This window comes from Pongo pygmaeus, chromosome 1 (assembly GCF_028885625.2).
Source record: "Pongo pygmaeus isolate AG05252 chromosome 1, NHGRI_mPonPyg2-v2.0_pri, whole genome shotgun sequence".
Taxonomy (NCBI): Eukaryota; Metazoa; Chordata; class Mammalia; order Primates; family Hominidae; genus Pongo; species Pongo pygmaeus.
In genome coordinates, this window is record NC_072373.2 from 229,550,428 (window position 1) to 229,564,871 (window position 14,444).

At 50.1% G+C, this 14,444-nt stretch overlaps 1 protein-coding gene across 1 annotated transcript in view; it reads left to right on the top strand.

Annotated features, from left to right (window-relative positions):
* The first annotated feature begins 412 nt into the window (after window positions 1-412).
* SSU72 (SSU72 homolog, RNA polymerase II CTD phosphatase) overlaps window positions 413-14,444 on the top strand; it is a 35,349-nt gene continuing 21,317 nt past the window's right edge. The window contains exons 1-2 of the mRNA XM_054445068.2: window positions 413-3,235; window positions 12,421-12,564. Of these exons, the coding sequence (XP_054301043.1) occupies window positions 3,156-3,235; window positions 12,421-12,564 (224 nt within the window). The 5' untranslated portion in view covers window positions 413-3,155. The remainder of the gene's footprint in view (window positions 3,236-12,420; window positions 12,565-14,444) is intronic.

Genomic DNA, 14,444 nt, shown 5'->3' on the forward strand with positions numbered 1-14,444 from the left:
CTTGGAAGGGGGCAGGGCTCCCACATGCTCAGTGGAGCACAGAGTCCCAGCTGAGCCTCCCCTGCTGTAGCCAGCATCTTCCCAGCAGCCACTCAAGAGAGGCTGCCACTGCCATCAATGGTATAACTGACATTTCGCAATCAATAGTTTCTGCTGGTAACTTCACAAAAACCTGACCTAAGAGATCTTTAGTACCTATTGGTTAAATAAGGTATTAAATAAGTATGTCAATACTATATGCCATGTGTGGGTAAATTCCTCTGGAACACTGAGATCCATTTACACACAAAAAGAAAACAGGCACATGGTTACAAGTCTCATCTAATTTCTATGGCCATTTTATTTATTCAATTGGCTTCCTTTAATTTCTATTTTTCTATTTTTGTTTTCTAATTTTTTTCTTTTTAATTGCTTTCCTTTAAGCCTAGGTTCATGGGTTAAAACCAATAAGCAAACTGGGATAGTCCTACTATTATTGATTTTACCTTGTATTTTCCCCTTTTAAACTTATTCATTGCCATATTTTGCAAAAGTACAATTTCTTTTTTTAATTTTTTTGAGATGGAGTCTCACTGTTGCCAGGCTGAACTGCAGTGGCACAGTCTCAGCTCACAGCAACCTCCGCCTCCTGGGTTTAAGTGATTCTCCTGCCTCAGCCTCCTGAGTAGCTGGGACTACAAGTGCGCACCACCACACCCGGCTAACTTTTGTATTTTTAGTGGAGACAGGGTTTCACCATGTCGGCCAGGACGGTCTCGATCTCTTGACCTCGTGTTCCACCCGCCTCGGCCTCCCAAAGTGCTGGGATTACAGGCGTGAGCCTCTGCGCCTGACCTAAAAGTACAATTTCTTTTTTTTTTTTTTTTAAGATGGAGTTTCGCTCTTTTTGCCCAGACTTGAGTGCAATGGTGCGATCTCGGCTCACCGCAACCTCTGCCTCCCGGGTTCAAGCGATTCTCCTGCCTCAGCCTCCCTAGTAGCTAGGATTACAGGCATGCGCCACCACCCCGGCTACTTTTGTATTTTTAGGAGATGGGGTTTCTCCATGTTGGTCAGGCTGGTCTTGAACTCCTGACCTTAGGTGATCCACCCGCCTCGGCCTCCCAAAGTGCTGGGATTACAGACGTGAGCCACCGCGCCCGGCTACAAGTACAATTGCTACAGAATAATGCTGATACAGCACTTTGAGATGATAGAAAGACTACAGAAGTGACAAAAACTGAAGTTAATAATGGACTCCAGGTTAGACTTAGCCTGAGAGCCACACCCTTCAAACCTCCTTTGATGCTCAAATATGGTAAAAAAGGGTTTTGACAATGATTCCCAGCAGCCACTCTCTCCAGTGTGGGACCAGACCAGCAATCTGGGACAAGTTCATCCCAGCACGGGGACTATCAAAACCTAATTACAGGATGACTCATCAGTGATGCATTTGGAGAAAGATCTCAATCAAAAGGGGAAAATACCCAAGTTATCAAATAAAAGTGGACTCACTTATGTTTAAAAAATACCTTGACAAAGACAGCTGGGAAAGGCCGTGGAGAGTTCTCATGAATAAATAATAAGAAAAACTATCACAAGATTCTGCAAAAACCACAACCTTGCACTAAGGCAATCTTACACAAAAAAATACTTCAGCAAGGACAGCTGCCCAGCAACTGCCTGTCCAACCCTGGAATGAGAGTACACTTTTTTTTTTTTTTTTTTTTGAGACGGAGTCTCGCTCTGTCGCCCAGGCTGGAGTGCAGTGGCCCGATCTCGGCTCACTGCAAGCTCCGCCTCCCGGGTTCACGCCATTCTCCTGCCTCAGCCTCCCGAATAGCTGGGACTACAGGCGCCTGCCACCGCGCCCAGCTAATTTTCTTGTATTTTTAGTAAAGACGGGGTTTCGCCATGTAGGCCAGGCTGGTCTCGAACTCCTGACTTCAGACAGTATGCCCGCCTCGGCCTCCCAAAGTGCTGGGATTACAGGCTTGAGCCACCGCGCCTGGCCGAGAGTACACTTGTTACTGTTCTTTGTAGCCAAGGTTAATTATTTCCAAACCATTATCTTCCTCTTCATGTTTTCTTTAAAAACCATTACTTTCCTGAATGCGCAAATCGTTTACTACGGCACGCATATTCGCCAACGCCCTATTCCCAAATAAATATCATTTTCAGTTAGAGAGCCTGTTATTAGGTTGACAATCATTATCACTCCCTCTCCCGTCCGTGGCGCTCCCACAGCAAAACATCAACCCACTGCCCACTGCGAGGCTGTATCCAGGCAGACAGGCATAGCTGGGGAATAACACACTCGCGTTGACTGGATTTACTGTAACTGGACCCAAATCCCAGACCAGCCGGCGGCCTCTCCAAGGAAGCCCGAGGCGAGGAAGACCCTAGTTGACGTGCACTCCCAACCAGGTCTGTCCCAGGTCGGCCCTCGCATTTAAACGTTAAATGTTGAAGGGCTTTCATAAAAGAGCGATGTGCTCCTGCTTGTATGAGCCGGGGCCGGAGGCCGGTCACAGCGGCACGGGACTGGAGCGAGCCTCAGAATGCGGGAATGTCTGTGGGCCTCCGGGACAGCGGAGGGAACGGGTCTAGTAAAGCGCGACGACTCTGGGGTGGCAGAAGTGAGAACTATGGGCCCCACGGGGACCGAGGGAACGCACAAAAATCGTCCCAAGAGACGAAACGCCGGACCGCGGAACGGTCCTCAATGCTATCTCCGGCAAGCGCGGCGTTCCGCAACGTTCCCAAAGGCGGCCGAGATACCTTATGACGTCCTGGCGTTCCGCACGTCGTCTGCGTCACACTAGGCGCCGGCGCGGGGTGCTGACGTCAGGACGCCGGCGCTTGGCTCCGTGACGCTCAGCCGGGCCTTGTGGAGTGCGGGTCTCTGCTGCGGACGCCGGGGGCCGGCGCGGCGTTGGCCGCCCCCGGCCTCGCCGAGTGCGGCGCGCCCGAAGGCCAGTGCCTGCCCTCCGTCCGCGGCCCGGCGCCCGGGGTGGGCGGGGAGGCCGCCGCGCAGACGCCGCACGCTACGCCGCCGGCGCCGTCGTTTCGCGTCGCCAGCTTCCGGCCGCCGCGGCCGCCATTTTGCTCGCGCGGAAGCGCCGCGGTGGGGTGGGAACCCAAGCGGGAGAGCCGCGGGCTTTGCGGCCGCCGCCATGCCGTCGTCCCCGCTGCGGGTGGCAGTGGTGTGCTCGAGCAACCAGAACCGGAGCATGGAGGCGCACAACATCCTCAGGTAGTTGGGTTCCACCCTGTCCCCGCTCGCTCCGCTCCGGCGACCGGCCCGCCCTCCTCCCCGGTTCCCCCTGGCCCGCGCCGGGAGCCCTGAGAATAAGCCGGGCCGGGCCGTGCTCGTGGGTGGGCTGGTTGGGATGGCAGCTGGACGGCAGCGCGCGGCGCCCACACGCGGGTGGACATCGCAGGGAAGGCAGGTTCCGGGACGAGGCGCCCGCTGTCCGGTGGTCTTTTGAGCTCTCCGAGGCCGGGCCCGGTGGGCGAGGGTAGCGTCCGAGGCGAGGGGCTGCGCGGCGGCGACCGATCATGGTATTTCGTGTGCGTCGTTGGCCACCTTCGCTGGAAACGGCGCGCAACATAATCTCGGCATACCACGATGTTGTAAATAACAAAGCGGTCTGTTTTTTTAATGCTATGGATTTGTGTGTTTGCCGCTACTTCTTGTTTTTTTTTTTTTTGCAAAAGATCCTCTTCCTCCCTGGAACGCCTCCAACCGGTAGTTTCTGGAATACAACGTGGATTTGGTTTGGCTCTGCTAGTTTATATTTCCTGCTAACTGGCCTTCTGTGACTCTTGCGTAGCATATGTCTAATGAAAGTTTATTCTTGCTTGATAACAAGTTTTTTTGTTCAGTCACATAGCAAACTGAGAAACTGACCACTTGACTTACAGTTAAAATTTGGTATGTGTCAACTTTGATAGTAAGACAAAATGGAAAAGACTTTTTTCCCCCCAGCGTTACCTACGTGAACTTTAAATGAAAAGTGTCTCGCTCTCTTATCGCAGTCCCGCTATAACTTTCCTGAGCAACTTGGGAAAATTAGCAGTCCCTCTTTTTTTCCCCTCTTTTTAACAGTGTCACGTGGGCCAGGCACGGTGGCTCACGCGTGTAGTCCCAGCACTTTGGGAGGCCGACGCACGCAGATCACCTGAAGTCAGCAGTTGGAGACCAGAAAACCAAAAAACACCCCCCAAAAATCAGTGTCGAGTATTCATGATCTGCTGATTGTTTTTCTTTATTCTTTTCTTTTCTTTTTTTTTGAGACGGAGTCTTGCTCTGTCGCCCAAACTGAAGTGCAGTAGCGCGATCTCGGCTCACTGCAACTTGTGCCTCCCGAGTTTAAGTGATTCTCCTGTGTCAGCCTCCCGAGTAGCTGGGACTACAGGCACCGGCCACCACGCCCGGCTATTTTTTTTTTTTTTTTTTTGTATTTTTAGTAGAGACGGAGTTTCACCATGCTGGCCAGGCTAATCTTGAACTCCCGACCTCAGGTGATCTGCCCGCCTCGGCCTCCGAAAGTGCTGGGATTACAGGCGTCAGCCACCGCATCCGGCCAAAGTTTGTTTTTAAAACTAGAAATGTGCTAGAATTACATTGTGCTGGATCTTAATTTATAAACTGCAGTTACCTGTAAAAATTTGATACATTTAAGCAAAACAATGCAAGGCTCACCGCCCCCCCTCCAAGACAAAATTATTGTTAATTCGAATAACCAGTGGGCTGGAGACCTTCCGGTTCTGCTGGTTCTCCTTGGTGATCCTTTGTTCAAGATTTTCTGCTGTATCTGCATAACAAAGAGGGAGTAGGCCCGGCGCAGTGGCTCGGTAATCCCGGCACCTTGGGAGGCCGAGGAGGTGGGCGGATCACAAGGTCAGGAGATTGAGACTATCCTGGCTAACACGGTGAAACCCCGTCTCTACTGAAAATACAAAAAAAATTAGCCGGGTGTGGTGGCGGGTGCCTGTAGTCCCAGTTACTCGAGAGGCTGAGGCAGGAGAATGGCATGAACCCAGGAGGCGGAGCTTGCAGTGAGCCGAGATCATGCCACTGCACTCTAGTCTGGGTAACAGAGCAAGACTTCATCTCAAATAAATAAATAAAATAAAGTTGGAGTAGAATATATATTTTTTTTTCTTGAGGGGGAGTCTCTGTAGCCCAGGCTGGAGTGCAGTGGCGCTATCTCAGCTCACTGCAAACTCCGCCTCCTGGGTTCACACCATTCTGCCTCAGCCTCCTGAGTAGCTGGGACTACAGGCGCCCGCCAGGACGCCCGGCTAATTTTTTTTATTTTTAGTAGAGACGGGGTTTCACCGTGTTAGCCAGGATGGTCTCGATCTCCTGACCTCGTGATCCACCCGCCTGGGCTTCCCAAAGTGCTGGGATTACAGGCGTGAGCCACTGCGCCCGGCAAGGTGGAGTAGAAATCTTAACAAAAGGAAATGTTTTAAAAATTCTGTTTAGGGCTGGGCGCGGTGGCTCACGCCTGTAATCCCAGCATTTTGGGAAGCGGAGGCAGATGGATCACGAGGTCAGGAGATCGAGACCATCTTGGCTAACACGGTGAAACCCCGTCTCTACTAAAAATACAAAAAAAAGACCCAGGCGTGGTGACGGGCGCCTGTAGTCCCAGCTACTCTGGAGGCTGAGGCAGGAGAATGGCGTGAACGCGGGAAGCAGAGCTTGCAGTGAGCTGAGATCCGGCCACTGCACTCCAGTCTGGGTGACAGAGCGAGACTCCGTCTCCAAAAAAAATAATTATTTAGCTATCTTGTTAATAAAATCAGGTTTAGTGACTGCTTTAAAGACATGCCAGTTATAACCACGCTGAGACGATGACTGAAGATAACCAAGTCCTTTTTAGTTCAGAGTGGCTAGTGGCTGTTGCTGGCAGAGCTGTGGTCTCTGGAAAAGGAGCAGAGAGCACCTCTGAATAATGAATTCTTGGGTGTGCTTTTACCTGTGCTGCCATAATTCAAATTTACTCATAAAAGAGTAGACTCAGAAGAGAGTCAAAAGGAAGTAAGTTTAAGGTGACATCTATTATGGATATCATGAATATGGATATCATGAAGTTAATTTAGACATGGACCTTCAATTTCTCTTTTTTTTTTTTTTTTTTTGGAGTCGGAGTCTCCCTCTGTTGCCGGGCTGGAGTGCAATGACACGATCTTGGCTCACTGCAACCTCCTCATCCCAGGTTGAAGCGATTGTCCTTCAAACCTTCCGAGTCCCTGGGACTACAGGTGCCTGCCACCACGCCCAGCTAATTTTTTTTTTTTGAGATGGAGTCTCGCTCTGTCACCCAGGCTGGAGTGCAGTGGCCGATTTTGGCTTACTGCAACGTCCACCTCCCGGGTTCACACCATTCTGCCTCAGCCTCCTGAGTAACTGGGACTACAGGCGCCCGCTACCACGCCCGGCTAATTTTTGGTGCTTTTATAGAGTCAGGGTTTCACCGTGTTAGCCAGATGGTCTCGATCTCCTGACCTCGTGATCTGCCCGCCTAGGCCTCCCAAAGTGCTGGGATTACAGGCGTGAGCCACCATGCCCAGCCTGCTTGTTGCAGAAATTCTTACTGTAGAAAATGGAAGTGGTCCCTCAGAAGTACCATTTTGGTGTCCATCTGTCTCTCCATGTGTTCACACTTGCATCGGGATAAGCACTTGTTCTGTTGTCTGCTCCATAGTTAGTATTAACATCATTAGTTTCCTTTTTTTGCCACGAGGTGGTTTATTTTCATTATTCATACAAATAATTTTCTATAATACCCTGGTCAAACGGGAGAATTTGGCAGTCCAATTTGGGGGGGGGGGTCCCTGCAGAGACTCACAGGCTGGTGGCATTGGCGCTGAGTGCCCAGGTTCACAGCACAGCTTGTGGCTTGTGTCCATCTTGCAGGTGACTTCCTCCACGTCACGACTGGGGTCTCGGCGTAACAGGGGCAGGAAATCCTTCAGACTCTTAGGCAGTTTCACTCCACTTCTCCTGCTCAATGGCCTCTGGTCGGCAAGGTGTTCTTCTGTGTCTTGGTTTTCTAGCTTGGCCTTATTGAAGTTGGAATTTATGTCTGTTGTCATTTTCCCTTTTTTTTTGTTTTTTTTCGAGCCAGAGTAAGGCTGGAGTGCAGTGGCGTGATCATAGCTCACCCCTTCAGCCTTGAATATCTGGGCTAAAACGATCCTCCTGCCTCAGCGCCCCAAAGTATTTGGATTACAGGTGTGAGGCACCGCACCCAGAGCATTTTTGCTTTTGAAAATTACCTATTTATGTCCTTTGTTTATTCATTTGGGTTTATTTAGAGGCTTTTAATACTTACTTAGGAACTCTGTGTGATAGTGTTTTTCTGTTACACTGGGAAAGCTTGTGAAAGTCAGATTTAGAGAGTCTTTTAGGCGTTAAAAATGATGTTTGTGAAAAGCATAGAAAATGCTTATGATAAGTGAAAAAAGCAGGAAAATTGTGTGTGCAGTTGGGTAGGGCTGCATAAAACTGCACAGGAAAGCTGAAATAAAATTGTCGAAAGGAATTGTAGTTAACAACATGCACAGTAGCTAGTTGATCAGTGAACCTCGCCTCTTTTAAAAATTTTGGGCCTGGCAAGGTGGCTCTTCTGCCTATAGTCCAACACTTTGGGAGGCTGAGGGAGGAAGATTGCTTGAGCCCAGGAGTTTGAGCCCTGGGCAACACAGTGAGACCCGCCATCATTACAAAACATTTTAAAAATTAGCCACGTGTGGCTGCACATGCCTGTCGTTCCGGCTGCTTGGGAGACGGGGCAGCAAGATCACTTGAGCCCAAGAGGTTGAGGTTGTGGTGAGCTATGACTGTGAGATATGACTGCGCCACTGAACTCCTGGCTGGACGACAGACCCAGTCCCTGTCTCTAAAAACAGACACAGTAACAATTTCACCCTATTGAAAATCCGCGTGGACTCTATTTTCCTGATAAATCCAAGTGATAGTAAGTGTCGACATCTTAGCGTTCTCTGGGGTGATCATCTTTGGTGTTAGAGACTAAATTGTTTCAAATACCAGAGTCCTGGGAGTCCTCATGTTTCGGGGCAGCGCCAGAAGACTCCCCCGTACGTTTCCACAGAGCCTCCCGCGCTTGGTGCTCCAAGGATTAAAGTGTCCCCTTGGAACCAGTTAGGTTTTTTGTTTGTTTTGTGGTTTTTTTTTGTTTGTTTGTTTGAGACAGAGTCTCATTCTGTCGCCCAGGCTGGAGTGCAGTGGCAAGATCTTGGCTCACTGCAGCCTCTGCCTCCCGAGTTCAAGCGATTCTCCTGTCTCAGCCTCCTGCATAGCTGGGACTACAGACATGCGCCACCATGTCCAGCTAATTTTTTTGTATTTTTAGTAGAGACGGGTTTCACCATGTTGGCCAGGCTGGTCTCGACCTCCTGACCTCAGGTGATCTGCCCGCCTTGGCTTCCCAAAGTGCTGGGATTACAGGCGTGAGCCACCGTGCCTGGCCTTATTTATTTATTTATTTATTTATTTATTTATTTATTTATTTTTACAGACAGGGTCTTACTGTGTTGCCCAGGCTGGTATTGAACTCCTGGCCTCCCAAGTAGCTGGGATTACAGGCGTGCGCCACCACACCCAGCTAGTGTTTTGTATTTTTAGTAGAGACAGGTTTTCTCCATGTTGGTCAGGCTAGTCTCAAACTCCCGACCTCAGGTGATCCGTCCTCCTCTGCCTCCCAAAGTGTTGGGATTATAGGCGTGAGCCACCGTGCCCCGCCTGATGGCTTCTTTATGATAGTTTTTTGGAGTTTTTTTTGAGACAGAGTCTCACTTTGTCACCCAGGCTGGAGTCCAGTGGCACCATCATGGGGCCCACTGCGACCTCCACCTCCTGGGTTCAAGCGATCCTCCAGCCTCAGCCTCCGGAGTAACTGGGAGTACAGGCGCGCACCACCACGCCTGGCTTTTTTTTTTTTTTTTTTAAGTAGAGATGGGGTTTTGTCATGTTGGCCAGGCTGGTCTCAAACTCCTGACCTGAAGTGATCCACCTGCTTGGTCTCCCAAAGTGCTGGGATTACAAGCCCTCTGACAGATTTTTGGTACAGTTGTTTGGCATACCAGACAAATACTTGTCTGGAAGATTAGTTTACAAAGGCATTGGCACTTCAGGCGAAGCCTGTTGGTGTCAGGAGTTTTCCAGGCTGTCCTTGCTTTTATGTAAGAAACACTGTTGAGTCGCAAGCTGGATGCCCTGTCAGTTGCATCAGTTTAGGAGAAATACTGCTTCTGTTGCTAAATAGCCTTTTTGCCATTCGTGAACATTTTGTTGAGGGAAAAACAAACTGCATTTTGTTTTTAAATAGGCTTGCTTAAAAGAACGTCCAGCAGGTGGTGAGTTCTTGTTAGTGTTGGGAGACAGGCTGTCTCCTTTGGCTGCTGTGATCACGCTGATCCTGGGCTTCTTTGTGCTTTTTTTTTGAAACAGAGTCTCTCTCTGTTGCGCAGGCTGGAGTGCAATGGCGCGATCTTGGCTCACTGCAACCTCCGCCTCCGGGGTTCACGCAGTTCTCCTGCCTCAGCCTCCCGAGTAGCTGGGATTACAGGCGTGCGCCACCATGACTAATTTTTGTATTTTTAGTAGAGATAGGGTTTCACCATGTTGGCCAGGCTGGTCGAACTCCTGACCTCAAGTGAGCCACCGCGTCCGGCCCTTGTTTGTGCTTTGACGGAACATATCTTATTGTACGTTGTCTGAATTGGTAAGGAAGTCATTTTAGGCTTGTTGTTTCTCACGTGTGCTCCCTGTGGTATGCCCTGTGTCTGGGCCTCCGTCACCCTCTCAGTCACAACCAACAGTTGACTTTATTGCTTTAATCTCACGTTTCCATCAGGATCTGTGGTTATGACTGAATGTCAGGAATTTTAATTTGAGGATTTTCACGTTTATTTCACAGTCCGGGTGCCATGGACACAGGTTTGTAGTCATGAATCGCTGCTGTTGTGCCACATTTCTGGCCGTGTGTGGTAGATGTTTGGAGAGCCGGGTTGTGTAGCTCGGGAGATCTAGGGATGTAAGGACTGACACAGCTGTCATCAGCCTCAGGAGACTCAGGTGTTTCACGTACACTAGATGAGCACATCTTCTTGATGTGTACGTGGGTGACGTGTGTGGTGGCGCAGCAGGGTGCCCTTGGGCTCTTTTGCTTCCTCTACTCATCCTCGGAGGTGTGCGTGGAGCCACATGGCCTGTCCTGCCCAATGGATGGATATTCGACTTGTCTGTTCTTTTGTGGCTACGGAAGGCCGGCAATGGACATCCTGCAGGCAGCCACATTGCAGAGGCACTTGTATGTCCGTAGGGCGGGTTTCTAGAAGCCAGTGTCTGTGAGAAAGGCACAGCTGGTTTTCACTTGCTGGGTGTTGCCCCATTATCCACATAGAGGCTGGTTACACTCCAGCAGCCCCCTCTGCCTGAGTTTTTCCTCTCTTGTGACACTGTTACTCATTCAACATTCAGTAATTTTTTTTTTTTGAGACAGGGTCTCGCTCTTGTCGCCCAGGCTGGAGTGCAGTGGCGCGATCTCAGTTCACTGCAACCTCTGCCTCCCAGATTCAAGCGATTCTCCTGCCTCAGCCTCCCAAGTAGCTGGGACTATACAGGCGCCCACCACGACGCCCGCCTAATTTTTTGTATTTTTAGTAGAGATGGGGTTTCACCATGTTAGCCAAGCTGGTCTTGATCTCCTGACCTCATGATCTGCCCACCTCGGCCTCCCAAAGTGCTGGGATTATAGGCGTGAGTCACTGCGCCCGGCCTTACTTTTCTTTTTTTAAAATAATATGGAACTCCTCACGCGTCTGTGTGTCATTCTAGCTCAAGAGCAAAACAGCGGCACTTTTCTGAACGAGGATGACAGGCCTGTGAGAGGAGTTTAGTGTTAGTGGAAGTGTATGTACGCCCTGCGCCCTGAGCCGGGCAGATTCCTTCAGATGCAAATCTTTTGTGATTTATAAGTAAAGCTAGGTTGAGAAGTCTATATTTTTTAGGTAATTATAAGTATCAGTTGTGACTTTAAAAGAACACATGTTCTATACCAAAGTAACTTTTTTTGTTGTTTTTTTGAGACAGAGTCTCACTCTTTTGCCCAGGCTGGAGTGCAGTGGCGAGATCTCCAATCTCTGCAACTTCTGCCTGCTGGGTTCAAGCGATTCTCATGCTTCAGCCTCCCAAGTAGCTGGGATTACAGGCACGCACCACCATGCCCAGCTAATTTTTTTTTTTTTTAGTAGAAACAGAGTTGGGGTTTCGCCTCCTGGACAGGCTAGTCTGAAACTCCCAGCCTCAGGTGATCCATTTGTCTCAGCCTCCCAAAGTGCCTGGATTACAGGTGTGAGCCACCGCACTTGGTGCCAAAGTAACTTTTTTACATGTAACTTGTTGTGACAAACTTAAGTGTGGTTGTCAGTGATGACAGAAGAATTTTCTGGTCTTACCACACTCCATCAGCGTTTGGAGACGACCTGTCTTTCTCCTTGCGTGAACTAGAGCTCATTGGTGGCACATGACACACGTTTCCTGTTGAGCTCTTTTCTCCAGTTGATTAGGAAAAGTATTTGGTCAGTTTCCTCACCTGTGACTAGGAAGTCCGAGGAACAAGCACTGTTGGACCCATCGCGGCATCTGTTCTCCGCCTGCAGCACCCCTGAGCCTGTGGGACTCCTTTGGGTGTTGGGTCTCGGTTCCTATGGCGCCAGCGTCGTGGGGGTGTTGGGAAACTGGGGGAGACAGAGTTTTCTGTGGTCGAGCGGGCAGTTGGACCTTTGCAAGTACCTTAGGAATCCTGTGAACTTGGATCCTCCAAAGCCAGGATGTTGGTCGATGGCTAAAATGTTCTGATGAAATCTTCCCCAAGTCCACGTCAGTCAGTCCTTTCAGTTTAAAGTAAAGCCTTAAACAAGCTATGATGTTCAAATGTGGCTTTGTGATGGTCAGTTCTGGTTTGATTGCTTTTGTGTAACTTGCTTACAGCCTGTCGCCCAGGCTGGAGTGTAGTGGCGCTATCTCGGCTCACTGCAAGCTCCACCTTCCGGGTTCATGCCATTCTCCTGCCTCAGCCTCCCAAGTAGCTGGGACAACAGGTGCCCGCCACCGCGCCTGGCTAATTTTTTGTGTTTTTAGTAGAGGTGGGTTTTCACCGTGTTACCCAGGATGGTCTCAATCTCCTGACTTCATGATACGCCTGCCTTGGCCTCCCAAAGTACTGGGATTACAGGCGTAAGCCACCATGCCCGGCCTAGATTAAAAATTTGAAGACATATTCTCTACTATGAGCCAATGAAATTACTCATTTTCTTTCTATCCCATTTCCTGTCCCTTGCTTTTGGAATTTTGTGTCTTAGTGTGACTGTGATTCTTTCTCTCCTTTTGTCTTTCAGCAAACGGGGATTCAGTGTCCGATCCTTTGGAACAGGGACTCACGTGAAGCTTCCAGGACCAGCTCCCGACAAGCCCAATGTTTATGATTTCAAAACCACATATGACCAGATGTACAATGATCTTCTTAGGAAAGACAAAGAACTGTATCCCAGCGGGTTGTCCTTTAAAAACCCCCCGTGTGGTCCTCCCTGGAAGGTGTTACGTGTGGCTTGGGCACAGGAGGCGTGTCACCCCGTGCAGTGCACACACTGGCCTCTCCTCTGTCTTGCGAGAGCTTGGTTTCTATTCCTGGTGCACGTCGGATCGTCCACGGGTTAGTTCCAGTGCCACCCATGGCAGTAGGCGTGGTGAGGCGCACAGACACGGTGTGGGGTTCACACTGACGTGGTTCAGCAGAGGGTCGTGACATAGCGTAGACCAGGGATGCTTAGGTGAGGAGGTAGAACCCACAAAATCCCATTGCTTTTCACACTGCAGGGCTGCCCCGTTATTTCCTTTGCCAGGTAGGTGTGCGTGTGTGTGTGCGTGCGTGCGTGTCTGATACACATGGAGCCGGGCTGCTTCACACATCTGGTGAGGTCCTTAGAGGGTCAGATAAAGAAGAGAGCGGAGTTTGCTAACCAAGCTGTTAGAAGAAATAATGGGAGAGAACGTTCCTTCATTTCAGGAGGACACAGAGTAGGCTGGGTCTGCCGCGAAGACTCCTATAGAGAGAAGAGTATTCTTAAACTAGATTCTGATGGACGCAACACCAGTTGCATAATGGTTATGACAATCAGTGCCCGGGTTTTTAACGAGGCATTTCATGGTCACCCCCACGCTAATGGAAAGTTTCTGGATCTTGTTTTGTTATAGTGAGTGATTTGTAGTTCTCAGAACAGAGGCCAAATGTATTCCAAATGAAAAGAGAATAGGTGTCAAATGCTAAACCTTTTGTCTTCGTGTTGGCACTGTTGCCATCCCCGCCCTCTCCCAACATCCCCACCCTCAACCAACATCCCTGGCCTTTCCCAGCATTGTCTATGTATTGGCACTCTTGCCATCTCCACCCTTTCCCAGCAGAGTCTCATTCTGTCACCCTGGCTGGAGTGCAGTGGCGAGATCTCGGCTCACTGCAGCATCTGCCTCCCAGGTTCCAGCGATTCTCCTGCCTCAGCCTCCCGGGTAGCTGGGATTTCAGGCACGCGCCACCACACCCGGCTAATTTTTGTATTTTTAGTAGTGACAGGGTTTCACCATGTTGGCCAGGCTGGTCTTAAACTCCTGACTTCAGGTGATCCACCCTCCTCGTCCTCCCAAAGTGCTGGGATTACAGGCGTGAGCTACCATGCTCAGCCCTACTCTTGTATTTTTTTTATTTTTTGAGATGGAGTCTCACCCTGTTGCCCAAGGTGGAGTGCAGCACCTTGATCTCAGCTCACTGCAACCTCCCCCTCCCAGGTTCAAGCGATTCTCTGCCTCAGCCTCCCGAATAGTTGGGATTACAGGCGCCCGCTGTCATGCCTGGCTAATTTTTGTATTTTTAGTAGAGATGGGGTTTCACCATCTTGACCAAACTGGTCTTGAACCCTTGACCTTGTGATCCAGCTGCCTCGGCCTCTCAAAGTGTTGGGATTACAGGAGTGAGCCACCATGCCTGGCCTCTTGCAATATTTAATAAGTTAAGCTAAAAAATTCTTATACACAGGTAGATTAATTAGGTAGCCAGGAATGGCCCCTGAAGGTATGTCTAGCAAAACCTAGAACTGCATCCTAGCCGTCACTGCACCTTCTGCCCTCCCTGCTGTCTCATCTGCCAGTTACAGTTAAAAGGTTGTGGGTGAGGACACTGGGCAGAATCCCGGGCGTCTGCTGTCAGCTCCCCAGCCCGGCCTGCCTGCCGAGCCATCTGGGCGTGCCGCGGTGCAGAGTGTGGTGCTTGTGACGCGGTGGTGCTGGGAGCCATCCTGGTGGCAGATGTGGGCTCTCACTGCAAGTCAGTGTAAGTCCACGGGGACTGTCAGCAGCACGTCCTGCTGCCCCT